This window comes from Diplotaxodon limnothrissa, linkage group LG18 (genome assembly GCF_057381915.1).
Source record: "Diplotaxodon limnothrissa isolate DT_005_m linkage group LG18, D_limnothrissa_male_GT1.1, whole genome shotgun sequence".
NCBI classification, from domain to species: Eukaryota; Metazoa; Chordata; class Actinopteri; order Cichliformes; family Cichlidae; genus Diplotaxodon; species Diplotaxodon limnothrissa.
Genome location: NC_140613.1, coordinates 7,633,979 through 7,660,457, shown reverse-complemented (window position 1 = coordinate 7,660,457; position 26,479 = coordinate 7,633,979). Strand labels below are relative to the sequence as shown.

General features: G+C 40.2%; 1 protein-coding gene across 1 annotated transcript; it reads left to right on the top strand.

Moving 5' to 3' along the window:
• Positions 1-1,636: 1,636 nt before the first annotated feature.
• Positions 1,637-25,597, top strand: LOC146613015 (kinesin-1 heavy chain). Its single transcript, XM_085379075.1, has 26 exons — positions 1,637-1,986; positions 9,733-9,820; positions 9,941-10,014; positions 10,098-10,202; positions 10,743-10,791; positions 12,199-12,254; positions 12,352-12,439; positions 12,532-12,656; positions 12,848-12,952; positions 15,044-15,189; positions 15,476-15,624; positions 15,727-15,914; positions 16,228-16,296; positions 16,511-16,717; positions 18,016-18,159; positions 18,279-18,470; positions 18,561-18,678; positions 19,187-19,242; positions 19,718-19,827; positions 20,044-20,145; positions 20,297-20,357; positions 21,018-21,089; positions 21,283-21,387; positions 21,553-21,769; positions 22,308-22,443; positions 22,704-25,597. The coding sequence occupies exons 1-26, from the start codon at positions 1,861-1,863 to the stop codon at positions 22,705-22,707; spliced, it is 2,892 nt and encodes a 963-aa protein (XP_085235201.1). The 5' UTR covers positions 1,637-1,860; the 3' UTR covers positions 22,708-25,597.
• Positions 25,598-26,479: the final 882 nt, after the last annotated feature.

Sequence of the window (26,479 nt, the reverse complement as noted above, 5' to 3'; positions counted from 1 at the left end):
TAGTTGTGATAGAAATAGCTACTAAACTTTCATGATTTTTTACCATTCATACCTCCAGTCAACACAAGGATATTCAGTGGGTAAACATTTTGAAATGAGGATGAATTTAAGAGTTTTTAACAGCATCAAAAGACAAGTGTTGACTTTTCATGTTTCAATCAAATTTAGGCATAAAGGCATTCATTTTTAAATACCATGAAAGGCCAGACTCATCCCAGATTTAGCTGAATAAAGAGGGACATAATAAGAGCTCATATGACTGAATAGCCCTTCCTGTTGTTATTACCAGTATAGTAGACATAGTCGACAATGTGGTCTGTGGGGACTTGTTGCTCAGTTATAGCCAGACTACCCTGTTAGCTCACACAGCAGCGCCACACCCTTTCATCCCTCTGTGAATACACAAGTGGGCCAGTAGAACTGGTATTCGGATTAGCTAAGCACTCTAAAAGGATATCACTCAGTGTTTCAGGGAGTGGCCTGAAAATGTGTCCAGCCGCTAGCGGTTTGCCATGGCTTTTGCTCCATTATATGGCATCTGCTGAGTGAGGTCAGGCATGATGAATTTTTAGTTATGAGGAGGTCTCACAGCTGCAACCTTCACAGCATGCCGTAGTTCTGTCCTCTCTCGGAAGTAACAATAGCACTACTGTTCCTAATATTTCCCTGGCAGATTAGATAAACAAGACTCCCACACTGTGGAACATAAATACATTTTGTCTGTTTTATTGAAACTCATAAATATTCAGTGAAACATTCAAATCTAAGAATGAAGAATAAGTCTAATGTTATGATGCTAAATTTGACCCATTTATAGTCTATGTACATGGTTTACAGAGGTTTAAAAGCACGATGGATGATATATAAATACATTTTCTGCATCCATTTTTTTTCCCTTCTGAGGCATAAAGTAAATTTTAGGCAATCTTATAAGTGTATGAAAATGCCATTTTTATGGCAACACAGGGGTAAGTATTTATTGAGCTTAGGACCAAAACTAATTTATGACGTATCTTTTATAGTAAAATCATAATATATACACAACATTATTGTGGATGTGTGCAACTGTGGCTCAAGGAGGTTAATGGTTGAATGTTTGGTTGAATGATTGTGCACATTCCCCAAATAACAAGTATATCTTTGGACTGTGTGAGAAAGCTAGTATAACCTGGAGAGAACGGATGCACACGCAAGTTGAGGGAGGACACGCAAACACCACACAAAAGGAACTCAGCCAACAGGTGGATTTAACAACATCCTCTTTCTGCGAGGAGACGGAGCTAACTACTGCATCCGCTGTGTCACCAGTTTTATTCATACATCATTTTAATGCTGATTGCTTTCTATATTGTTCTAATTTCTCATCTATTAAAAAATAATTACAGGTGTGCCATGTTTTTAACTTAAAATACAAAGTATTGAGTGATGACTACAAGAAATGATCTGAAATTAAGTACAAGTGAAAAGTGGCAGCAAGGTACAAATACTTTAAATACTTTGGGCAGCTGCTGTGAGCTTTTGTGTGTATTTGCTGATTAATGAAGATTTCACTACAGAAAAACAGTAAGGAGGGGAGCGCCTGCCGGGGTGACGTCATTGTGATCCACATCCACGGTAGCAGGAGGGGTGAGGTGGCCAGCCGCTGATCCACCGGTATCATGGCTTCCTAACAGGACGGGGGGAAGTGACTGAGTGGAAAAACAAGGATTTTTGTCTAATGTCCAACTGATCATCGCCCTTTCTAGAACCTGAGATTGGGACAGAGGGGCTCGGCCTCCCTTTTCGCCTCTCACGGCCGCCCCTGAGATCCAGTATATACTTTAATTCTTCTCGTGAATTTCCATTCTTGAACCGTGGAAGATGGCCGACCCGGCGGAGTGCACCATCAAAGTGATGTGCCGTTTTAGGCCCCTGAACAGCTCCGAGGTGACCAGGGGCGACAAGTACATTCCCAAGTTTCAAGGGGAAGATACCGTCATTATCGGGGTGAGTTGATTTGTGTTGCTACCTGTTTGACAGAGCCCTCCGGCACTGGCAGCCGTACGCCATTTTTGTCTTTCGTTGACGGCAGTTAGCACCTTAGCCTGGTAGCTAGCGGCGCTAACCTGCTCACGGTTGCGTTGTTTCGCTGGCCCTCGGCTGGCGCCTCGATTCAGTGGCTCACATATAACGTGCTAAGTCTTCAGCTTTAATTTTATATACAGACTCCGGCAGGATTTAATTCCACGTTTCGGAAACAAAGCCCAGTAGTTGTTGTCATAAAAATGTCACCACTCGCGGTTGCCCTGTCATTGCTAGCGAGCTGTCATTCAACAAAGCCACAAACACAGCGACAGGTTAAAATGTCGTCGGCGGCCGCGCGCTTGCCTGCCAGTCCCATCCCTTACAAACTACAATATTATAACGATATAAATTATTCATAGAGTGTGCATCTGTAACGATAACTCTATTATGAACAGTTTGCGTCAGCATAAAGCGTAAGCCAGCTTTGATTTGGTAGTGGCTAGCAGGCTAGGCCAGCTGGTAGTTGACAGATTAGCTGGCCTCGGCTAGCTGGCTAGTATTAATACTGTAGCTTAATCAGAGCTAACATCAGATAGCCGACTAGCTGGCTGTTGAACCAACCCTTCTGCAGACCATGCACGTTTATCAGAGTATTGGATATGAGGGTGGGAATGAGGAAGAGGAAACGTGGACACACAATAACTGGGAGTGGAAATGTCCATTATCATGCAGGCCAGTTGTAGTCTGTTGGACTAAAGTGACTGGACACATTGCAGTGCTATCTTATAAAATCCATGTGTTCTCTTTTCAGGATGTTTAAACTAGAGTTTTTTGTCTTTAGTTTAATTACCCCCCTTGCACTTGATAAGGATAAAAGGCTTTGGAACAGTTACCATCACAACAAAAGAAGGAAATGCCTTGCAGTACCACGTTACCTCCATTTTACTAAACCAACAAAGAACTTGACTTGAGAACCATTTGCAAATAATGTGCACTTGATGCTTTGTCATCGCAGGCCTGTAAAGCATGTCTAGAGCAGGAGCTGTTCACACAACTTGATGCCCTGCCATTGCATGCCTCTACACAAAAGGAAGTTACCCGATCTTTATGTATTTCACAGTTACTTGTAATTAAGAAGCAAACAGCCCTAAACCTGAACTGACATATAAATTTTACAGTGTATGCTCAACAGGTGAAAGGGAGTGGCATATTATTTGAAGAAAACGTGGTTAAATATTAGTTTTTCTTGACGGCAAACTGCCTCACTCTTTGTGGACTTTGCTATCTTTATATGATATGATCACCAATGGAAATACAGCTTTAAGAGAGATTACAAGGCAATAGAAACTTGTCGTGAATTTGAGTCACGTCTTCTCGAGTAAAACTACTAATTTAGGTGGTGATTGTAGAGTACAACACAGCCATTCATTTCCTGTCAAGCAAAAACAGAGATGACCGTTAGAGCTGTGTGCTGAGTTCTTGAATAGTTTTGCTGACAATGACTTCAGGCCTCCAGCTAATAGCAGGCACACTGTCTGTGCAGCTAAGGCATGATGCAGCCCTGCCCAGTTCAGAGTGCCAGTCATAGTGGCAAAATACCAGTGCAGATTTTGAGAGACGCAAGTGTTGCGAGCCAGAAGCGAATCGTCTCTGTTGGTAAATCTGCTTCGAGAAGTACAGGACCGGCAGCAGCTCAGGGATCCTGTGTAATCCCCTGGTGTTTTTCTCTCCTGGTTACCAGCTGTTGGACCAATCAGAGCAAGTGGGCGCTGGGCAACCACTGCGGGTGGGGAGGGTAATTATTATGGTGATGTATTTTGTTTTGCAGATGCTCTTAGCTCATACTTTGTCCTTTTTGAAACAATTCAGGGCATGGACGCTGAGCTGGGACTGATACCTCAGCATCAGTGCCCACACTTCCAGCTGTAAAGAGAAGCAGCTAGACCAGTGCAGACCATTTTGATAGTGCTTAATGCTCCTTTTTAGCTTTGATATTAGCTGATTACCAACACACTTTGTCTTTTCGGAGGAATTCGCGCAATACATCAGAGTTCCCCTGTAGCTCACTTTTAGGTACTCCCAGTCTTTTGGCTTGAAAGCGAGAGGTAGATGAAGTTTCCAGATGAGGTGTTATGGGTGTCGTAACTAGCTTGATTTGCCAAGAAAGCTTTGCCATCCTAGTGTGAGTGTGCAGCAGGTGAATTATTCATGCTTTCTTTCGTTCTCCGTCAGTGGTACACAGAAAGATCAGGTCGTCACCCCCTTCCTTTGCTTTTACGTTTGCTATTTTCATACATTAGCCTCAGATGTCCCTCAAGAACAGCTTTGAGGTACTTTTACAAAGTGTAGTACTGCAAAAGCGTGAAAGATAAATGGGAGGAAAATTATTCAAAAGAGGATATAAAAGGAAATGTTGTATAAAAAATTATATGTACTGTATGTACTTGAGTGCATGTGTGGTGGATAAAGAGCTACACACTAGTTTCTCCTCTTGGAATTGTTTGTTTTTCCCAGTGGGAAATAACTAAACATTATAATAAGATGCTTCTCAAGTGAGCTGCTGGTGGCAGTTGGTAGATAGTTCTGCTCTGGAAATGTGGCCATGACATGACCACACCTGGTCCTTCACCTGCTGTTAGAGGAACCTTCCAGCTCACATAGAATTTCCAAGGACAGACGCAAGCTGTAGAGTAAGGTGGCAGCACTGAAGTAGGTCCTACGTCCTAGGACTCCTAGACGGCTAGGTGGTTAGCAGCAACTAAACTCTTAAAACGAGAACTTTTTGATTACACATGTAAACGCTAAAATGAGTCGCTAGTATTGTTGGATGGTCTGCCCAAGTAAGATTGATGTGTTTGGTAGGGTTGTCACAATACTAGAATTTGAAACTCGGTACTGATACCTCGGGAAATATTTGATACCATATTGTTTTCACAAAGGGGAAGATTTTGACCCCACCCTGCAACAACCGAAGTGATGGCAAAGTCATCTCTCGAAAACTTGTTAATTTAACCTGTTAATTTTAATTTTTTCTTTCCCAATTTGAAGTTAGAGTTAATAAAATAAGTATTTAGAAGTTTTTACAGAGTATTTGGATCATTTTATCACAGATCATGAAGGTAAAATATGTTTCAGAACCTAGGCACTGATACCTAGGTCACAAACACCAATACCGGTAATACTTACTCTCTAAATAATTGAATTATTTTAGAAGAAGAACAGTATGAAAAAGTTAAGAATAAACACATAGTTAACGTTCATCGTCTATCTGCAGCAGTGTTGTGTGAAGTTGTGAATCGGCTGGAGGAGGCCACTGTTGGTATCGATACTGTTGCAAAGGTGTATTTTAATTCGATATAAATTTTTAGTATCACTTAATACAGGAGTATTGATATTTATGTATTTAATTGTGAAAACCCTAGTATGGAGAAACACAGGATAAAAAAAGTGCTTATGCAACATATAAGATGAGATAAATCACATATACTGTATTTATCCCAAACCATGGGAACTTACTGTGTTCCAGCAGCCAAAACATTAACCATAACAACAAAAAAATCTAAATAACATAAAAAAGCTAAGTAAAATAAAACTGGACAAAACGGCGAAATCAGGTTAAAAAAATATGCAAAAGGAGCAAATTGAAACAGAAATGATATGAAATGGTTTGAAGATTTTCTGTCCTTGTGACAGCAGCACTTAAACAGATGACAGAGAAGAGTGAAAGCAGTCAACACCTTTTATTTTTTTCTGCCATATGTAAGAAAAATCCAGATTTGGGGAAAAAACCCCATGGCTGTATCATGCTTCGAATATTAAGATGCATTGGGTGTTGGTAGAATAATCTAATTGTAGCTCTATTGTCTAAGATATAACTTAATACGCCTGATAGAAAACCATCAGGAAGCAAGGGGTGTGACAGAGCACTCATAAATACTCTAACAATACATTTCACTGCAGTTACAATTACACACAGTAATCCCATTAGACATAAGTGCAGGTAACAATGAGGACTTTAAAGTCAAGCTCTGTTGTTTGCTGACAGCGTCTGGCAGTCCTGATAGTGGCTCAGCACTCTTGTTTTGGGTCAGTTTCCGGGATGTGGCTAACTGGAATGAATTACAAATGTCTTAAGATGCTGCCGGTAGGTATTGCACAGAGCTGTGCTTTAGATGCGACCGTCTGTCAGGAGGGGATTATGAGCCGGTGTGCAAATTGAGGACATCTAAGCACAGCTGCAGTCGTCTGAATGATTCCAACACCGGTAAACAGGCTGTTGCGTTTGCTGCCAGGCTATGAAGTATCTGTGACTTCACCTTGAGTAGTGAATGTGTTTGCTTTTATTCCTGGCCTCAAACTAGTAAGCTAGTAAGTGGAGCCTTCAAGGTGACAGCAGTTGCTTGTCGTCATTTTCATCTTCCTAAACAGGTGTTAACGCTGAATCTGACAGTAACTTACCTGCTGCCATGTCTGTTTTTAACCTGGGCTATCACTAATGAGGCTCTCTTGTGCTCAGACTGTTAACACATCACAGCTACGTCCTTGCCTGTACGGCTGAAAACAAGATGAGAGATCCAAACCTTCAGAGATAGCATGCCATCCCAGCTGAACTTCAGATTTGCTTGTAGCATTAGTTTTATCGCCCTGCAGTTCATCATCTTCTTCCTCATCTTGCACTTCGTCATCTTGCCAGCTATTGATTGCTATCTGACTGAAAGTCTACTTTGAAGTTTTGACTAGCCCGTGGGTCAGAGTGAGATACACTTGGCTTTTTTGAAGCAGGATGGCTCTTAAATTAGCACTAAAAGCTCAGGGTATACTTTAGTTTATTTCAAATGCTGGGAGAGAGATGTGGGATGAGAAAAGCTATATTAGATGGGAAATGCAAGCATTTAGAGGTTAACTAGAGTGCAGCTGACAAAGGCTGAATTGGGTGGAGAGTAAAAAAATACAACAGTATAAAAGCCGCCAAGGTTTTAGTTTAGGTTTATTTATTTATTTATTTATTTTGTCCAACATCAGATGACATCCCTCCTATTAAAATACATTTCCTGGTATCTTTCAGTTTTCTCTCTTAAAAAAAAAAAAGAAAAAAAAAAGGAAAATGTTTTTGGGGAAAAAATGCTTTTAAACACTTAACAACTGATGAAACACACCTAAAGTACAATTAACAGTGTTTCCCCACACGTAGACTTTACAACCATTAATGATTTTGCTGGTGAACAATGCTGCCACTCTTTATTTTTAAGGTTCAGTTACTGCTTACCAGCTAGTCCTTCTGGTGTCATGTTCTGCCATTGGCAGGCTGATCAGAACCATGTTCTGGCGAGTCTCTTGTGTCACGATCAGGGATCCACCCTGACATCACCATCTACCATTATGATGGTAGGGCTGGGCGATATATCAAAAATTTATCGTTACCGAAATTTATGACTCTCATCGACGTCATTTTGCCCATGTCGGTAAATTCGGTATTTAAAAAAAAAAAAAGGCATGTGCAGGTTGGCGATGTTCATGTCCCTTTAAGACGCTGTGCTACGTTACAGACTTGACGGGGTGGAGTCACATGACTCTACTACCTGTTGAGCAGACACTGTGCGATTTTTTTTTTCCAGTCGCGCGAGTCAGCTCCTGCTCAAACTGTACGATTGACTCGCAGGGGTTAGAAGTTCATAGGTCACGATGCAGGGTCTCACACTATACGGCCCGATGCTCTGATGCGACCTGAGTGCTCACACTGCGTACATAAAATGAAGGTTATAACAGAAATTCTGTCGCTCGCTCTCCCTCTCTGTCTTTCACTCACACAGACACGCACACCACCACCATCAACTTTGCTAAATTGCTAATGAAAAACATTGATCAGGCAGCTGTGATGGAGCAGCAGTGTAGATCCAACTATTTTCACGGTTGTTGTGGTCGTGATCATTTTGTGAGGCCACATCGAAAAGGCTCGGATAAGCTTTCCAAAGTTCTACAAGTTGTGCGTCCATCGCTTGTGTCCAGATCACACGCTGCACTGCCGTGCCGCGCAGTCTTTTTCGCTGACATTTGTGTTTGTGCGTGCGCAGTGTGACAAACTGCGGTGACACCCTCACGACGGTCGCAACGACCAAGCGATTGATGATCGGGAGCTCGTCGTGAGGTGTCAATCGCTTCTCGTTACCCCACGTATACTATACGATGCATGACGCACGATGAAGGCCAAAATCGGGCCGATCGCCAAAACGGTCGCACGACTCAAAAATCGGCTCAAAATGGGCCAAAAATCGCACAGTGTAAGCCCAGCATAAACCCAGCATAACAAGACGAGACACGGGTGAACAAATGGAGGACAATTTAAATGTTGAAGCAGCAGCGACGGAGGTAGAGCTGGTGGAGGAGGAAGAGGAGACGCTTGTTAACAAAAAAAAAATGCATCATCAATCGTTTGGCAACATTTTGGATTCAACAAGGATGATATTGATCAAAAAATTGTTAAATGTAAACTCTGCAAAAAGACTGTTGCGTCAAGTCAAGGTAACACAACCAACCTCTTCCACCACCTGCAGCACAAGTTTTTGTTTAAGAGTTTATAGTTTTCACTAGTCACATGGCAGTGCTTAGTATTTATTATAGTTTTTTCTGTGTTCAATTGACATTTGTGTTTGTGACATTATTTGTTTACAAGTTATAGTACCTCAAGGCCTTAGCAGAGATAGGCCTTTGTCCATGATGGCATTACATTTGCACAATCATTGTTTATTTTGTGAATAGCCAATGTGAAACATATTTATTATTAAACTATTTTGTTTACAAGGGATACACATTTTTTAGAGAGCATGGTTACATATTGTATCCTACACTTTTTATTTTGTTCAGTTAATAAATCTTAACCACTAAAAGTACTTACTTACGGTGGCCCTGAATGTCTTCATTTATTTTCAGTGACATTTTACAGTCCTTTAAAGTGGTAATAATATAATTGCAATGAATAGGTCTAGGGGGAATAATATTATCAAAATAACTGGAGGAACTATGCTGCCTGCCACAGCTCCATCAAATGAAAAAAAAAAACAAAAACGTTTGTTTTTTTTGGCACTTGGGGTGGTTATCGTCCATTTATCGTTATCGAGGTTAACTGCTCAATTTATCGTGATATTGATTTTAGGCCATATCGCCCAGCCCTAGTAGGCCTTATGTTGTAAGCTAGAAGGCCACAAAAAACAGAACTTTTGCAGCAGGTGGAGAGGCAGTTAGTGGGCTGCTCCACTGTGCTGTGAAAGACTGCAGAAGAAGAACTACTGTCACCAAGTGCAGAACATCTGTAGCAAGAAACTGTTTGCATAAGCAGCTGATTACTCATCTGTTATTTATTGTAACAAAGTATTATTTAGTAATCCAAGTAAATAATATTGTGTAGTGGGTCCCCATGTCTATCTTTGAGTTACTGTAGATGAATCTATGCTGCTGCTGCTGCTGGACATTTTTTTAAGTTTGTATAACTTACAGCCTGCTGGTCAGCTTCCATCAGGAAACACCTATCCGATTCTGGGTGGGAACATGGTCCGTAGTGAATTCCTATTGTGTCTGTTAGTGAAAGAAACTATTGTACACACATCTACAAAACGCAAGTCGGTTTATTTTTCAGAGATTGCAGATTATTGGCTTTCTTTTTTTTCTTTTTTCTTTTTTTTACTGTCATTAATACTCCTCCTCCTTTTTTTTCTTATTTTTTTCCCCCTGCAGGGTAAACCTTACATGTTTGACAGAGTGTTTCAGTCAAATACAACACAAGAACAAGTGTACAACGCCTGCGCCCAAAAGATTGTAAAAGGTGAGGGGTCGCTTTTATTTTTGTAATCATTTTATATTTCTTTGTTTACAGGCATTTACACAGCAGATCAGTTGAATCTTTGCTTTACTAAGTTCTGAGTTGTTTTGGGTTTTCTTGTAGATGTTCTCGAGGGTTATAATGGGACAATTTTTGCATATGGGCAGACATCATCTGGTAAAACACACACCATGGAGGTAAGGATGGCCTCCAAGTCTTGTCTTCAATAAAATTTTCATTTGACTTTGAGACATTACAGTAATTTGTTCTGTGTTCCCAGGGGAATCTCCATGACACAGATTCAATGGGAATTATCCCCAGGATAGTGCAAGACATCTTCAACTACATCTATTCCATGGACGAAAACCTAGAGTTTCATATCAAAGTAAGAAGACGGGATGCACAATACAGTGATCCAACAGATAAAAAGTTTTTTATAAAAAGTGCAGTTTTTACTCCTTAAAACTGAAGTTACATTTTCAGATATATAGCTAAGATCTGAGACTATGAGTGCAAGAGACAAGCTGCTTAGTTCCTTCTTTTTTTGTAGCCTGCGGTTATTCTGTGTTTCTTATGCCTGAGACAATATAAGAGACGGAGAAGGGTGATATGCTTTGAACTGCAATGTCATATTTCCTGTTTGACCCACCTCCTTTGAGCTCTGCTCTTATGTTAAAGCCCTTACTGTGAAACTGTACTAAGTACCAGATTTTAACTGTCTGCTGCTGCTGTATTTGAAGTATGTGTGAAGAAATGAATTAAATCATTTAATCAAAAAGATCCAAGAAACAATTACAAACTACACTCTTCAGACCTTCGCACATCTTTCTCTTAGAGTAAGGCAGATCGATGAGTGTGCATCTGGATTGTTTAGTTTGTTCCTTCAGTTTGGCCCTGCATAATGAGATTGTTTATCTGTTTACAGGTTTCATATTTTGAAATCTACTTAGACAAGATCCGGGACCTTTTGGACGGTAAGTGTCAAACATTTCTCATCTCCTCTAATTGTACCAAACTTTGGTAACACATGTCAAAGGAGAAGTCTGTGAAATGGAAATTAATGAGCAGCAGTTAGAAGCACGGTGTGGCAGTTGTTAGCTGTATATGTACAGAATTGCAAATGTAGGTAATTTTGTAAGTGCAACAATGTATAAAAACATCTAAAAACTAAGCATAGGAGCAGGCTGTTTCAAGAGAAATATTTCTTTTGTTTATTTGTATTTTATTTTATCTTAATCACGTATTTCCATGCTTACACATTTTGAGTCATATATGTTTACACTATCAAGTACAACTTTATAAAGTGCTCTATGAATAGTGGGATGATGTATACTTTCTTTACCAAGTCGCTGGCATCTTGACTCAAGATAGCAGAAATAGAAAGATGACCAAAGGGAGGGGCGGTTTTTAGTTGGTTGCATGAGGATGCAGAGTCAGGACAAGTGATTTTACTGATGCTTACTGAGGTCTAGCAAGCTTGTTAACATGTGAGTTTGTGGCCTTGTTTTACGTATCTTGAATTGCCAGCTTCACTGTCTCAGTGAAAATTGCAGGTAAAGGTAAAGAAAGAAACTTGCCATCTTTAATTCAAGATGCACTGTATTATCAAGTGCGTAGCATGCGTGTTATGCTAACAGTACAAGTACACACTATATATTCATATCAAAATGAGCTGCAGAAGCTGATCCTCAGTGTTTTGTTGTGTCAGTTGTGCTGTGCCTTAAATCTCTCACAGTACCAGTTCTTATATTGCCCTACATTGCATAATAAGGTTTTGTCGTCATTTTTTAATAAACTACGTGTTTTATTATTAATTGTAAAAAAGTTACAGGTCGTCATATTTCTTGCTGATTGGGTTTTTCTGGCTTTGTTTGTTGTAAACGATCTAAAAGGAAATGGTTTAGAAGTCCAAGACAGTGAAGATGTAGAAATGGCAGAAGACTGAACACACATGAAGATATGAATAATAAAACTTTCTGGTCGGATAAAGGGCCTTTATATGGCCAGTGCAGGAACAGCGAGTATAATGGGTCCATAAGTTTCAATACATCTACAAGTCTCGCCACTTGGCAGCATTGTGAAATGCCACAGGGCACTAATTTAGACAGTAATTTTGAAATGTTATCTAAATTTAATTTAATTTGACTGGTCACTGGAATGTACTTATACAGAGAAACCAGTCAAATATTGACAAAACAAAAAGCACTTGTTTGCTGTTTTATGGTTTTAAAGGCTTTTTCCCTGCCATTTCTGTTGCGTCTATAGATTTCATTTCAGGATTCTTTCTAATGTCATGGCTTTGTCTTTTATAATGCCTTTGAATTAAATGTTTATAGTTCAAAATTAGTTTGTAAGGCTGATTTATTCCAATTTACTTCCAGTGTCAAAGACCAATTTGTCAGTGCACGAAGACAAAAACAGAGTACCTTATGTCAAGGTGAGACCTACTCATATATATCAGATTTCAACAAACTGGTAAAACCTGCTGAAAAGAGAAGACAAAGAGTCTAACCTCATGTTTTCCTTTTTTAAAGGGCTGCACTGAGAGATTTGTCTGCAGCCCAGAGGAGGTCATGGATACAATTGATGAAGGAAAAGCTAACAGACATGTAGCAGTTACAAGTAAGATACCACCCTCTGTCATGAATCTATTTACTGTAGATTTTGTATTTTATAGGCTGATGATGTCTGACCCAATGTCGCCTCTCCCTCAGACATGAACGAGCACAGCTCCAGGAGTCACAGTATCTTCCTGATCAACGTTAAACAGGAGAATACTCAAACAGAGCAGAAGCTCAGTGGAAAGCTGTACCTGGTAGATCTGGCTGGTAGTGAAAAGGTAATCTGGAACATTTGTTACATATTGGCCTCAGTGGTATTCATTCTGCTCTAGCAGTAACTTAGTGATAAATTATTGTAATATAAATTGTTCCTTTGTTTTTTGTTTTTTTTCATGTAGTGGCAAATAATTCAGGCTACAATCCATTCTTTTTGTTGACTATTGAACTTTATTTATTCTGTGATTCTCAGGTCAGTAAAACAGGTGCTGAGGGAGCAGTGCTAGATGAAGCCAAGAACATCAACAAGTCCCTGTCATCCCTGGGAAATGTCATCTCTGCATTGGCTGAAGGAACGGTCAGTACTACTTTGTTATAGATTTTAGACTCTTACTGTGATTCAGCAGTGTAAAACAAAGGAGTATTTTTTTTTTCTTCCATTTAAACTTGAACGTCCCACCATCCTAACACGTGCAAATGCAGCTGATGTCAAAGAATGTAGTAGTCACCTCACAAATTACTGAAGAACTACAAACCTGCAAAAACTACCCAAAAAACAAAGCATTTGAGGCATTTACTAAAAGTTCCCTTATGGCCCTCAATCATATACCGGCTCCCTAAATGCTATGAAAAGCCCCGCTTTTAAGAATGCTTCAAATGTGTGCCAATTTCTCCTTTTTAAGAGGTCTGTTTATGAGTATTTTTTGATCGTGTCTAGGATTTTTATTATTTATTTTGGATGAATAATTATCCATTTGGTAAAGGTGTTTTATATCTGAAGTCTGTCTTTGGTTCAAAACATTATGAAAAATAATTTGGTTTTCACAGCATAATGTGGTGTATTCAGCATAATAAGCATTAAATCTGTTATAACCTCAGGCTATGCTCTTTTGCCTCATGCTTCTGTTGCATTTTGAAGCAGACAGGCATTACTGTTATTGTAGTAAACAGAAGCAAAGTCGGTACCAACCAGCTGCACAACCCCAGGCTTGGTGTGCTTGTTGAAAAACCACAGTCCTTTTCTGTGGTCTTGATGTGAAAGTAACATTTTCAGCCTTCTACAGGTTCTTTGTGCTGCAGTAACACTTACGCAGATTTAAAAAAAAAAAAAAAAAAAAGCAAAAACATTTCTCCCAGCAATTTTCATTCTGATTTCACCCTTTTCATTTTGATCAACGATTGGTCTGATGTAGAGACTCTTGGCTTTGTAAACAACCTGAGGCGGGCAATGGTGTAAAACAAATGAGCTATTGTCCACAGATGTCTTGCTTACCGTTACTGTGTGTAGGAGTGTGATGTATAGGAGGCCGTTTCAGCTGAGCCATTTGGATAAATGTGAATCATATATCAAGTTATTATTTAAATGTCTGTTTTTTTTTCTAAACTTGTGAGACCTGTAATATAGGCGGATAAAGGTTTTTAACCCTCAGCTGTAAAAGGCTGATGGGGTATTGTCGTCAACAGCGATGCCTCTAACCTAAACCATGCCTCATGACCAAAAAAATGTACCCAACTTGTCCACATTTCAAGCATTCAATATGTCTTTTAGTGGTTAGCTTTGTCATTGCTAACCATTAAAAGACATATTGACATCCAGTTGATTCTTTTAAAAATAACCTATCAAAACCAAGTGGTAGAAGTTGCTCAGGCAGGTCAAGTTAATGTCAGTGCTGTTTCAGAACAATATAAGGACTCAAAATGCCCTACCAAATGGTTGAGCAGAACATTAAAGGGTTGATGTTTTATTCAATATGACTCAAACTGAGTGACTGAGCCCAGAAACTTGTAGGATTGGTAGCTATCTTTGTGTGTGATGAGATCAGGCAGGAAGAAAAGAGGAAGACCTGAGAGGTTTGGTGTGACAGACGAGAGTGTTAAGGATAGGCTGAGTAAGTAGGTGATCTACTGTGGCCATACCTAATAAGAGAGGGGCCGAAAGAATAAGAAATTTTACCTAGTTAGTATTGTTAATATATGCTGTAAATTTGTAGGTAAATCATATTGAAAAAAGCTGACTTCCAGGCCTTTTAATGTTTCTTCACTTTTTATTGGTTGTTTAATTTCTGGTAAATATATTAATTGACTGCGCCTGTCCTTCAAAAGTGTCCTCTGTCGAAAAGGTTGAGTATCTCTGTTGACAATGCCACCTTCTCTGAGAACCTGATGCATATCTTATCCTGTCACTGATATTAGTCACTAATGTCAGTGACTACACATGTGCTGTGGTTTAAAAAAAAAAAAAAAAAGCTTTTCTTTTTCTCTAAAGCTTTTATTTATTTATTTTATTTCAGGGAATTGAGCTATATGTGATGACTATAAAACATTTAGTTATTAGTAATCCTAATTTCATATTTATGGGACTAATTGCAGAGCTGATGTTTTACTTGTGTTTGAATACAAGTGTGCTTTTCTGTCATTGAATTTTATGTTTTTTGTTGCCCATTTCAAGGCTTACATCCCTTACCGAGACAGCAAGATGACCCGTATCCTGCAGGACTCGCTGGGCGGTAACTGTCGAACCACCATTGTCATCTGCTGCTCACCTTCCTCCTTTAATGAGGCTGAAACCAAAACCACCCTAATGTTCGGGCAGAGGTCAGTAGGCTGATGGAAAATTTTCAACTGTGTTGGTTTTGTCAAAACAAATCCGCTTCACGTCCCACTTTGACATTACAGAAAATGTTTTCATATAAATTAAGCAACTACATTAGAAAATGTAATTATAAATATCAGATTTACAACAAAGCAGAATATAAAGTTATAAAAAAAATACTTGTTAAGTTTCAGATGGTGCATTTATGTGCTATTTTCCTTGTAATGAATAATGATGCATGAGGTTTTTCTCTGGTGGAAAACAAAAATGTATTTCTTCATAATCCAGAGCAAAGACCATCAAGAACACAGTGACAGTGAACATTGAGCTGACAGCAGAGCAGTGGAAGCAGAAGTATGAGAGAGAGAAGGAGAAGAACAAGACCCTGAGGAACACCATCACGTGGCTGGAGAATGAGCTGAACCGCTGGAGAAATGGTGAGGCTGTCGTCTAATCCTTTCTCAGTGCCGTTTATGTGCGCATGAAAGAAACAACTCTTCTTCCATCTACTGAACACACGTTTTCCTGCTGCTCCTCAGGTGAGAGCGTGCCAGTGGAGGAGCAGTTTGATAAGGAGAAAGCCAACGCCGAGGTGCTGGCCCTGGATAATGTTATAAACGAAAAGGCGGCCTCCACGCCCAACGTGCCCGGCGTTCGGCTCACTGACGTGGAGAAGGACAAGTGTGAAGCAGAGCTGGCCAAACTCTATAAACAGCTGGATGATAAGGTGCGTTTGTCAACCTGTGTGTGACAGGTTTTAAACAATTACTACTTAGTAAATGTGAAAATGCGACAACAGTTAAGTTATACCAGTAACTAAAGATTGATTCCCGTCAGACTTTATTCTGCTTCCTTTTCATTGGGAAGTAGAAGTCTGAGTCTTCTTTTGAAAATCTTCAGTTATTAAATGAGAAAAATGTTCCTTTAATCATCCAGACCATTCTTTGTTTAACCAGTGGTCTTTCACCTTGTAATTGTCTACTTGTGGTGTTTGGCCTGGCGTAAATGCTGATGTTGCCGTCTGTCTTTACCCTTTACAGGATGAGGAAATCAACCAGCAGAGCCAGCTGGCTGAGAAGCTGAAGCAACAGATGCTGGACCAGGAGGAGGTGAGTACTGGAGGTCTAACAGGTGGCGTGGAGGCACAGATGCAGAGTGAACTCGTGATCTTTGTAGCTTCACAGGAGCGAGGAAAAACGTGAAGCTGTCACATCACTATGAAAAATGTTTTTATTGGACTTAAAATGCAGTCAGCTTTCCTTATTGTTGCAATGACACGTTTAAAAGAATAAAACAAAGTTAAGCTGCTTTTCCTTCATCCAGCTTCTAGCCTCTTCCCGCCGTGATCATGAGAACCTCCAGACAGAGCTGAACCGCCTCCAGGCGGAAAACGAAGCCTCAAAGGAGGAGGTGAAGGAGGTGCTGCAGGCTCTGGAAGAGCTGGCTGTCAATTATGACCAGAAGAGCCAAGAGGTGGAGGATAAAACCAAGGAGTTTGAGACCATCAGCGAGGAGCTCAGCCAGAAATCGGTGAGCCCGGAACAGATATCAGCATGCTCATAGACTCAGTGATACTTTAATTTCATTCAGGTGCCTTTTACGTGTCCTTTATAGTGGCCATGTTAATATGCAACACACAGACACAGCGCTATAATTAAAGCCTTTAAAACCTGCGGGGATTAAAAACTAGAACTGACACACACATTCACCCGGCAAACATGTGCATATTAATTGGTGCTGCAGAACCTTTGTTTCTGTAAGTAACTGAACCATGTTCCATAAAGTGGAGAAGTACTTGGCAGATTGACTAAATGCCTTCATTCTTATTACGTGCCTCAAGGCAAAAACATTAATTTATGATTTTACAAAGGTAATTACACCCTCAAATAAGTCTCAATGCCTGTTTACAAGAACGTATTGAAAAAGCAGCAGAGGAGTGAGGGAGCAATGCCTGTAGTAGTAGTAGCCTTTTGGCCACATAAGTTGTCGTGTGCAGGGTCAGAGAATGTGGAGGAAACTTTAATTGGCATGCACTGATCCAGTTTTTTCCACTTGCAGACTGGAAATCATTCTTGTGTCTGTACAGCAGAATCTGTCTGGATATTGCTTCCCTGACTTTTTTTTTTTTTTTTTTTAATCTAACAGACACATATAAAAAATAACATAAGATTATGGAATTTATATCTATCAGTATGCTAATTAGATCAAAATGCATAGAATAAATAACATCATAACATAAACATAAATAACATGCTTCTCTCATTTTAGCTCAGTGTGAGAGTGAGTAGGTCACTAGTTGCTGTTATTAATTATAGGTTCACCTGCTCACATACAGCTGAAATAATATTAATTGCACAAGTTTTACTTGCAAGTGCAATAAAATATTCCCAGCATGTGCTATACTTGAACACAGTAATAGAGAGATGCCTGACAGGGAAAGATGAACACGCATGCACCAGTACACCGGTTGTATTGTTGTATTATAGAGAATAGCACTGAATTAAATTCAAATATTGGTTAAGAAGCAAGAGGGACAGCTCAGGCTGAAGAGCTTGGAGACAGTTGTGAATATATTGGACAAAGGAATATTGAAGATGGAGCAGATAGGAAGGAGGAAAAGAGGAAGACCACAGAATGTATGGATGTAGTGAAGGAGGAAGTGCAGATGGTTGGTGTTGGGTTGGGATAGGATGAGATGGAAGTCGTTTATCTGCAGTGACCCCTAAAAGGGATCAGCCAAGAGAAGAAAAGGAGGAGCAGTGACAACGTTAGTGCTGAATCGTTCAATAGCAGTTAACTTTGTATTAATACTTTCTCTTTTCTTGCAGTCCATCCTGTCATCTCTGGACTCTGAGCTTCAGAAGCTGAAGGAGATGTCCAACCACCAGAAGAAGAGGGTGACTGAGATGATGTCATCACTGCTTAAAGACCTAACTGAGATTGGCATCGCTGTAGGCAGCAATGACATTAAGGTACTGAGCTGATTTCTGCACTTTCTGGTTCAGCTTCTATCCATCTTTTCCAGTTTTTGTTCCTCTTTTTCTCATTTCTTTTCCCACTATGTGGTCTTAACGTCGGTTTTTCATTTCAGCAACATGACGGTGGCAGTGGTCTGATTGATGAGGAGTTTACAGTGGCCCGTCTGTACATCAGCAAGATGAAGTCAGAAGTGAAGACGATGGTGAAACGCTGCAAGCAGCTAGAGGGAACCCAGGCAGAAAGCAACAAGAAGATGGATGAGAACGAGAAGGAACTGGCTGCCTGCCAGCTGCGCATCTCCCAGGTATGTGGAAACGAACCGAAAACGGCACAGTGAATCACGGCTTTCACTGGCACCTATGTATTTACATGTGCCTCTTTCCTCTGTCCAAAGCACGAGGCTAAAATCAAGTCCTTGACTGAGTACCTGCAAAATGTGGAGCAGAAGAAGAGGCAGTTGGAGGAAAATGTGGATGCTCTCAATGAGGAACTTGTCAAGCTCAATGCTCAAGGTACGTCACTCTATGAGGGAAGGGCAGGAATTAAAGCACTGGCACTCACTCAAAGTCCGCTTTAACCTCCTAAGACCTGAACTCTTCCACGGCATGGATTTTTAATTTCTCTTTGATATTTGGTCATATTGGGGCCCGATGAATGTAAAAACAAAGAATTACCAGATTTATTTTTTATTTTTTACCTTATTTTTGTTTTTAAGAAAAATAAGAGCCAAGTATGAGGACAGTATAATGTCCTTGTAAGTGGATACCAGGCCCTTGTAGAGCAAAATTCAGTATTTTGGTCTAAATAAAATGTGATGTCCACATATGTGGACGCCAGGTCCTAGGAGGTTAAGACGACGTGCAGTCTAGCAGAAATAAACAAGCTTTCACGGCTGGTTAAACTCAGTGTGGTTTCCTACAGAAAATAATGAGTTCACTTTGAGGATCTTTTGTACAATGCATTCAGCACTTTGTCCTTTTGATGTCAGTGAATAATGGGGAATTGTTTTCTGTTATGCAGAGAAAGTCCATGCTATGGAGAAAGAGAACGAGATCCAGACTGCCAATGAAGTCAAGGTGTGTTCCTCATTCCCAATAAACAGGATGTTAAAAAACAAACAAACATCAGTTTTATTTTAGGGAAGTATTTTATTATTGACAGGAAAATTACACACTCGCGTATTTTATTTTTAATTTCTGTTTCTTAATTTTATTGTCTTATTTCTGTGTTGGTGTGTGTTTTTACCTTTATTGGGCTGGCTGTTTCACATCAGCTGATGACGGCCAGAAGAGACATTAAGAACAAGTGGTCCTTTGAGTCTCATTTTGTCCTGCCATATAATAGTGTGAGATCAATTGTGGGTGCATAAAATGCCACATAAAATGTTCTCAGTGGCGGCCTTTGGCTGACTATTGTTACTAAAATATGTCACTCCCATGCTAATGCTAAATGTCATCCTGGTAATTTTTTGTATCCCATTATCATTTTGCTTGTTTATTAGTCAGTGAAAATTTCCTTTGAATCTGATTATCTGTTTATGTCTGTGTTCAGGAAGCAGTGGAAAAGCAGATCCACTCCCATCGTGAAGCTCATCAGAAACAGATCAGCAGCCTGAGAGACGAGCTGGACAACAAGGAGAAGCTCATCACCGAGCTGCAGGAGTAAGGCTTTACAATGTCCGGCTGCCTTTGTCGTCAGTCTTTGTCTGTGCACATAGATGCAGTAGTGGGACATGGAAACCCACAGTCGAACAAATATTTATGCAAAGTTTAATTGAAACTGCATGGAGGTTCATGAGAAGAGTAGAAAAAGTGCACTCAGGACTTGGATATGTTGACTGAGACATACTTACTATGATTTTATTTTGTTTCTTCTAGTCTGAATCAGAAGATCATGCTGGAGCAGGAGAGACTCAGAGTGGAGCATGAGAAGCTCAAATCCACCGATCAGGAGAAGAGCCGCAAGCTGCACGAGCTCACGTATGTTTACTGTCCACTGGCCGCCATTTTCTGTTTGTTTTTCTCTTCACTTTCAAGATGCAACAAAAAACAACTCTGTCAACGCGCAGTTTTGTTATAGTTTTTTAGAATTTCATATGTGATGTATTATTGTTCTTTTGTTCTTCTTCAGGGTGATGCAGGACAGGAGGGAGCAGGCCAGACAGGACCTGAAGGGTCTGGAAGAGACAGTGGTGAGTTCATTGAAATTGTCTGATAAATAAAGTACATGGGTTTGAACAGTCTGACCAGGTGTCTTTGACTACTCAGCTTAGTATTCTTTTTAATCCCAGGAGAAGGATGCCATCTGCTTTTATATTTAACTCCCTTGATCTTATTTTGAAACTTTAGCAGTCTAGTCCCCGTTTCCTCTTCCGCTGGCTCGCTGTAGTGGTCGTCATTGTTATTCTGTTTTACCAAAGTCCAACTCACAGTGTTGGACTGCAGCACTCTGTAGTCTTTGTTCAGCTCTGGAAGTCCTCTGAAAGCTAGTGCGCCACTCTAATCAGAACATACAACAGATGGAGAGCTGTGCTTTGCTGAGGTCTCTCTGAGGCTGAGGAGCAGAAGCCTGCAGTCCAGTACTGTGGAGTTGAAGATGACTTGTGGTGCAGAAGAAACATTGGGCAGCCGATTCTATTGCTGCATGATTAATTTATCACAAAATGCTCTGCTGTTAAAATATTTTGAGAGGAGCATGTTATGAACAGCATTATTTGGCATGCTTGTGTCTTACTTTTGCATACATACACACTACCATTAAAAATGGGATTCACCTTTGTAGGAAACACACTGTGTTTGTTTCATTATTCCTGCAAATGAGTTTAGAATACACTTTTCTGTTTTTATTTCAGGCTAAAGAGCTGCAGACTCTGCACAACCTGAGGAAACTCTTTGTCCAGGACCTGGCCACCCGAGTAAAGAAGGTGAGCATTCACAGGATGACAGGCAGCTTACCAAGAAATATTTATGTCTGTAGAGAAGAACTTTGAGTTTAAAAAGAGAGAGAGCACACCAAAAATCACATGCAGCAATAAACAAGGATGTGGTGACAGATGGGAGGCGTGTATATTAATCTCTGTTCATGAGTCACATCTGTATGTTTTTTATTTTGTGCAGAGCGCTGAGATGGACTCAGATGACACAGGTGGGAGTGCAGCTCAGAAACAGAAAATTTCCTTTCTTGAGAACAATCTTGAACAGCTCACCAAGGTTCACAAACAGGTACGAGACAGACGTGCACACCTTTTGTTTTTGTTTTTTTGTTTTTTGTTCATGCCATATTTTTGTTTGCCTGTTGTAGCGCAACTCATCTTCCCTTGTTGGCACTTATGTATGAAGCTAAAATGACTAAATGATTTCCACGTTTTCACGCAAATTGTCCCACAGCTGGTGCGTGATAATGCAGACCTGCGCTGTGAGCTTCCTAAACTGGAAAAGCGTCTTCGAGCTACGGCTGAGCGGGTCAAGGCCTTGGAGTCTGCTTTGAAGGAAGCCAAGGAGAACGCCGCCCGCGATCGCAAGCGCTACCAGCAGGAAGTGGACCGCATCAAAGAGGCCGTCAGAGCCAAGAACATGGCCAGGAGGGGACATTCAGCCCAGATTGGTTAGTAGGAATGAACAGGGCGAGGAACACCCCTCACCATTCTTCCTTTTAATTACGACAGAAAGTCAACATTTTAATTTTATGGTGGATCAAAGGAGAACATCGTGTTGCTGTTTTGCAGAAGATTTTGCTAACCTGTATATGAATATCATTTAAATAGAAAGCTGAATTTACTTTGAAAAAAAAAATACACCAGCTTTGTGTTGGTGTATTATTTATTTATTTTTTTTATATCTACTGGATTTCTCAATTATTTGATACCAAATATGAGTATTTCTTTTTCTATCTCTTTAGATTATATGTGTTGAAAGGTACTTTAATGGGAACCTGTTAGACTTATGTCTCTGCTTTTTCCCCCTGAAGTTCTCTAAGATTAGCTTTGTATGATTGACAGTTCAAAATAATCCACATTCATCTTATACCAGGCCTCGGTGCATTCCTGCTGTTTTGGCTCCACTGTAGCTTTTGTCTGATTGGCTGCCTGTCATAAAGCAAACGGTCGTCTTCTAAAGGTAACTTGTCTTCCTCTTCTGCTCAGCCAAACCCATCAGGCCTGGGCAGCAGCCAGTGGCATCCCCCACCCACCCCAACATTAACCGCAGTGGAGGAGGCTTCTACCAGAACAGCCAGACGGTGTCCATCAGAGGAGGGGGCAGCAGCAAGCCTGACAAGAAGTAAGTAGTTTGTAGTTGTTAGGTTTTTTTTTTTTTTGTTTTGTTTTTTCTCACACAGCAATTCTTAAAAGTACACAATAACGCATCAAAAGCCAGGCATGGTAGACTTTCATTAATATCCAGGAGTACTGAAGATATCCTGTTAAAAATCATTTTTATTTATTGTACAACTGAAAACTTCTTAAGTTAAATGAAAGTAGTCTTCACTAATGCACTTCACTAATTTTTTTTTTTTTAATATATATATTTTTATTATGTAGCTGAAGAGCAGCAGAACAGAAGGACGACACCACAGAAGAAGCCAATATCACCCCCCGCCCACCCCGACAGCCTGTCATTCCATTACAGCGAACAGACTCCTCGTCGCTGCTTTGGAACCACGAAGGAGTTTCTGAAATATAAATATATATATATATATATATATATATAAAAATATTCCCAGCTTGTACAGCTCCAGCCCCCCCACCATCACACCTCCACCTACCCACTCCCCTCTCCCCGACATTCTAATCATGACTTATCTCTTTTTCTCTTACTGGATATAATAAAAGAAAGAAGACAACAGTTTTAATTTACAAAAAGCCAAGATAATATTCTTATTCAGGCAACCAAACGCAGTCTTGAGCGAAGCCTCGGCGAGCGAAACCGCAGCGCGACTCGAATGTGTAGCTTCGGGTTTGTTGATTTTATTTAGTTTTTTTCTTTTTCGTTTTGCACAGTCTGTCGTCATCTGTCGTCGTGCGAGTAGTTCTGCACTGTGCCAAGCTGAATGTAACGGTCGAAAGATCCAAAAAATTCATAGAAATAAACACCTAATACTAAAAAAGACCAAAAAAAAAAACGAAGAGGAGACCCTACAGTGAGAAACAGCTTGACCCTATAAAGCTAACCTCTGTACAGTTCATTGTTATTATTATTATAATTATTATTATTATCATTGGCTGTTAACCACACTTTTCTCTGGGTAGATTTTACATGCTTCTTTAAGGGAAAAACAAAAAAGTACAAAAAAATGTTTTGAATTGACTAGATGGCGTCGAGCACTACTGTTCTGTCTGATCTTGTTGTACAGTTGTAAAATTGGCACTACTGCACACGTTTCCCTGGAGAGACGAGGCTAAACACAAGGATTAAACTAAAGCCAAGAAGACGTGCAACAGTGTACCGTAGGTGTATTTACCTAAATACCTGTGGAGGCCAACTGTTTTTAATATTAAGTTAAAAAAAAAAAAAACTATACTCGTTAATGGTGGCTTCATGAGAAGGATGCAAAGAATGTAGAATGAAGGGAAAAGAGAGGAGGATCCGGTTAACACAACAGACTTCCACCTTTTAGCATAGCCTATGCTACGTAGCTAAATGTACTGTTTTTACTTCTCTCAGTGGTTAATAATGACGTGTTAATGGAAGCTGTTTAATATCTCTCTGCACATTGGAGCACATAGATTGCAAGTGTATAGATGGAAATAGCACACGAAGCTCGTCCTGTCCTCGCCGGGTCCCTGTCGGTAACTCGTCTCCTTTCACTCGTGTATTCAGGACCTCTTCTTTTTTTTGGTTCTTGTTACTAGTTTGACTGTTGAATCCCTACAGTGTCATGTTTTCTTTTTCAAGGGTGCCTCGCTTCTTCCGTCTTCCCTCCCCACACCTTATAGATTAAAAGACCCGTAACTGTATGCGCCCCCTTTCGGTTATAAATTAGCAGAGTGTCATGCTTGGTTTTATGTACTGTATCTCTTTCTTTGTTCCATAGATGGTGTAGATTTCTATTTCAAAGTGGGGGGTAATGATGGGCGGGTGGAGTGGGATCGTTCAGTTGATGGGTTAAACCTTCGCCGCTGATCAGCCAGTCAGGGAGAGCGGGGTCTATAATTGCACAATGATCTTCTGTTATCATCTGGAGGAAGGGTCTATTTAACTAAATCTAACCAGGGGTGTAGAGTTTTTGTGTTTTTGTTTTTTGTTGTTTTTTTTTTAGTGGGTTTTTTTTAAATTGTTATTAATTTCCCATCACATCTTTATTTTAACCCTGTGAAGCCCCACTGCATTTGGCAAAGAGCTTGTTGTGATTGTAATCCCAGCATGAGAACACTAACATCTTGTGCAAGTGCAATATACTGTAAAATACACTGTATATCAGTCGGCCGGCAGGTGTGATCAGGGTGTGGTTGCAGTGGTAGTACCTGCCCAATCCTCCTTTTTGTGTTGCGTTTACTTTCACTGGTGTCAAGTCCTCGGTGTGTGCTCTCTTTCTTTGATCACTCTTTCTGAAAAGCTGAGACATGTTGCAGATCTTTTGTTTTGTTTTGTTTTATATAAACCTCATATTCTATATCAAATCTACTGCAGCTGCTGTAATGGAAAGTTAACAAAAGTGCACAGATTGTATAAAAAATCACATATGACCCAAAGTTTTGAGTTTGAAGCTTTTTAGGAAGACTGGTCAAAGAAACTTCTACTGAAAAAGGATACGTTTTGAGACTGGTGGAACGAATGTAGCTGGAAAACAAAAGGAGGGGAAATGATTTTGGCTAAAACCTGTTATCTCCATACAGGAAAGCTGGGTGTAAAACAGCACTTCTTTAGCTGCACTCAGATAAAAAACACTCCACATGTGGCTGTTTTTGAGTGGAGGAGGGGAAGAAAAGTTTTGACAACTGCTTGTTGTCGCTGAAGTGTATTCAGTTGTAATAATTACGCTCTGCAAGATGCAGGGAGGAGTAGCTCCCTGCATCTATGACAGGACAGTGTTTGGTGTCTTATGGAGACGGTTTATACCATCTGTGTAACCTTCTAGATTTAGCTGAGACATTGCCGCGTGGACCTCAAGATCTTCATCCTTTGACCTCCCACCAAAACTGGACACGAAATGGGGAATAAATACAGCAAAAAGATAAATACGTGTGTTTACCTAAATTAAATTTTGCATTAATTCTAAATTAAAAGTGTAGCCACTTTTTTTTTATTACTGTGTAATAGTTGGTCAGTTTTTAAAAGGACAGTTTTGGGGCTCCATCAGTGGACAAGGTACTGGATCATTCCTGGAGAACTGGGGCACAAATGGCTGGGCTCTGATACGGACGGAGACGGGACGTTAATGAGATCAGTTTTGGATTGACTGCATGATGTAAATGTATGTGTGATTAAATAATTATGAGGAAAAAAAACTGCCCCCTCTGTGTTCTGTCATTTGACTCTTGTGAATGTGGAGATGGGTTTCACGTGCCTGTTTCTCTTTTACGTACATACACTGGTCGACTACTTTTTTTTTTTTTTTGGTTTGTGGCTTTGTTCTGAGAACTCTCCTGGAATTAGAGATGGGGTCTTCTTTCATGCTTTAACACAGTCACTTCAAGCAAATCCAGGTACATATAAAATATTTCCCCAGTCTTAAGTGGAGGGATTTGCCACTGAGTGGCATCAGCCCACTAGATGGTTTTACAAAGTGTGAAAATTGCTGTGAGGAAAGCTGCAGTTAGCTAACACAGAAAGACAGCAACTCACACCTACAGCCATTTTAGAATCACCAATAAATCCAATTTACAGTCATGGCAAAAAGAAAGTACACCCTCTGTCAGTTCAGGTTTTACATATAATTAAAGAAGGGCGTAAAATTTGGTGAATATGACCTCAGATGAATGAAATACATGACGTATTGCATGAAGATGAAGCCAAAGTGCAGAAGCAGTACACCTTACTGCTTCATCGTGAATTAAGAGGACAAGTAGCATGTGATCATTTGCAAGTGTGAGCGCCTTGACTAAAGCAAAGGTCTTGGCAGTTTGCTGGTCTGAAGCATTTAGGTGTGTGTAAACACAAGGCCAAGGAGGAGAGGGACCAGCAGTGGTCTTAGAGAAGCAACTTGCTGCCCATTATATTTAAGAACTGACAGGGGATATACTTGCTGTCCTGATGACTGAACCCATCTTTGAAAAGTTTGCAAACACAGAAAAGTGCCAGTCGGCTGGTGGATTCAAACCTGTGTGCAGTGTGTCGCCCAGCACAACAACTAAAACAAGTGAAAATATAGGACATT

What these genes read in the sequence shown, in the direction of transcription:
- LOC146613015 (XM_085379075.1), top strand. Translation starts at nt 1,861, where the DNA reads ATGGCCGACCCGGCGGAGTGCACCATCAAAGTGATGTGCCGTTTTAGG. An exon ending in ATCTGGCTGGTAGTGAAAAG is followed by an intron (nt 12,657 to 12,847) that starts GTAATCTGGAAC and finishes TGTGATTCTCAG; the next exon opens with GTCAGTAAAACAGGTGCTGA. An exon ending in GCCAGCTGCGCATCTCCCAG is followed by an intron (nt 18,471 to 18,560) that starts GTATGTGGAAAC and finishes CTCTGTCCAAAG; the next exon opens with CACGAGGCTAAAATCAAGTC.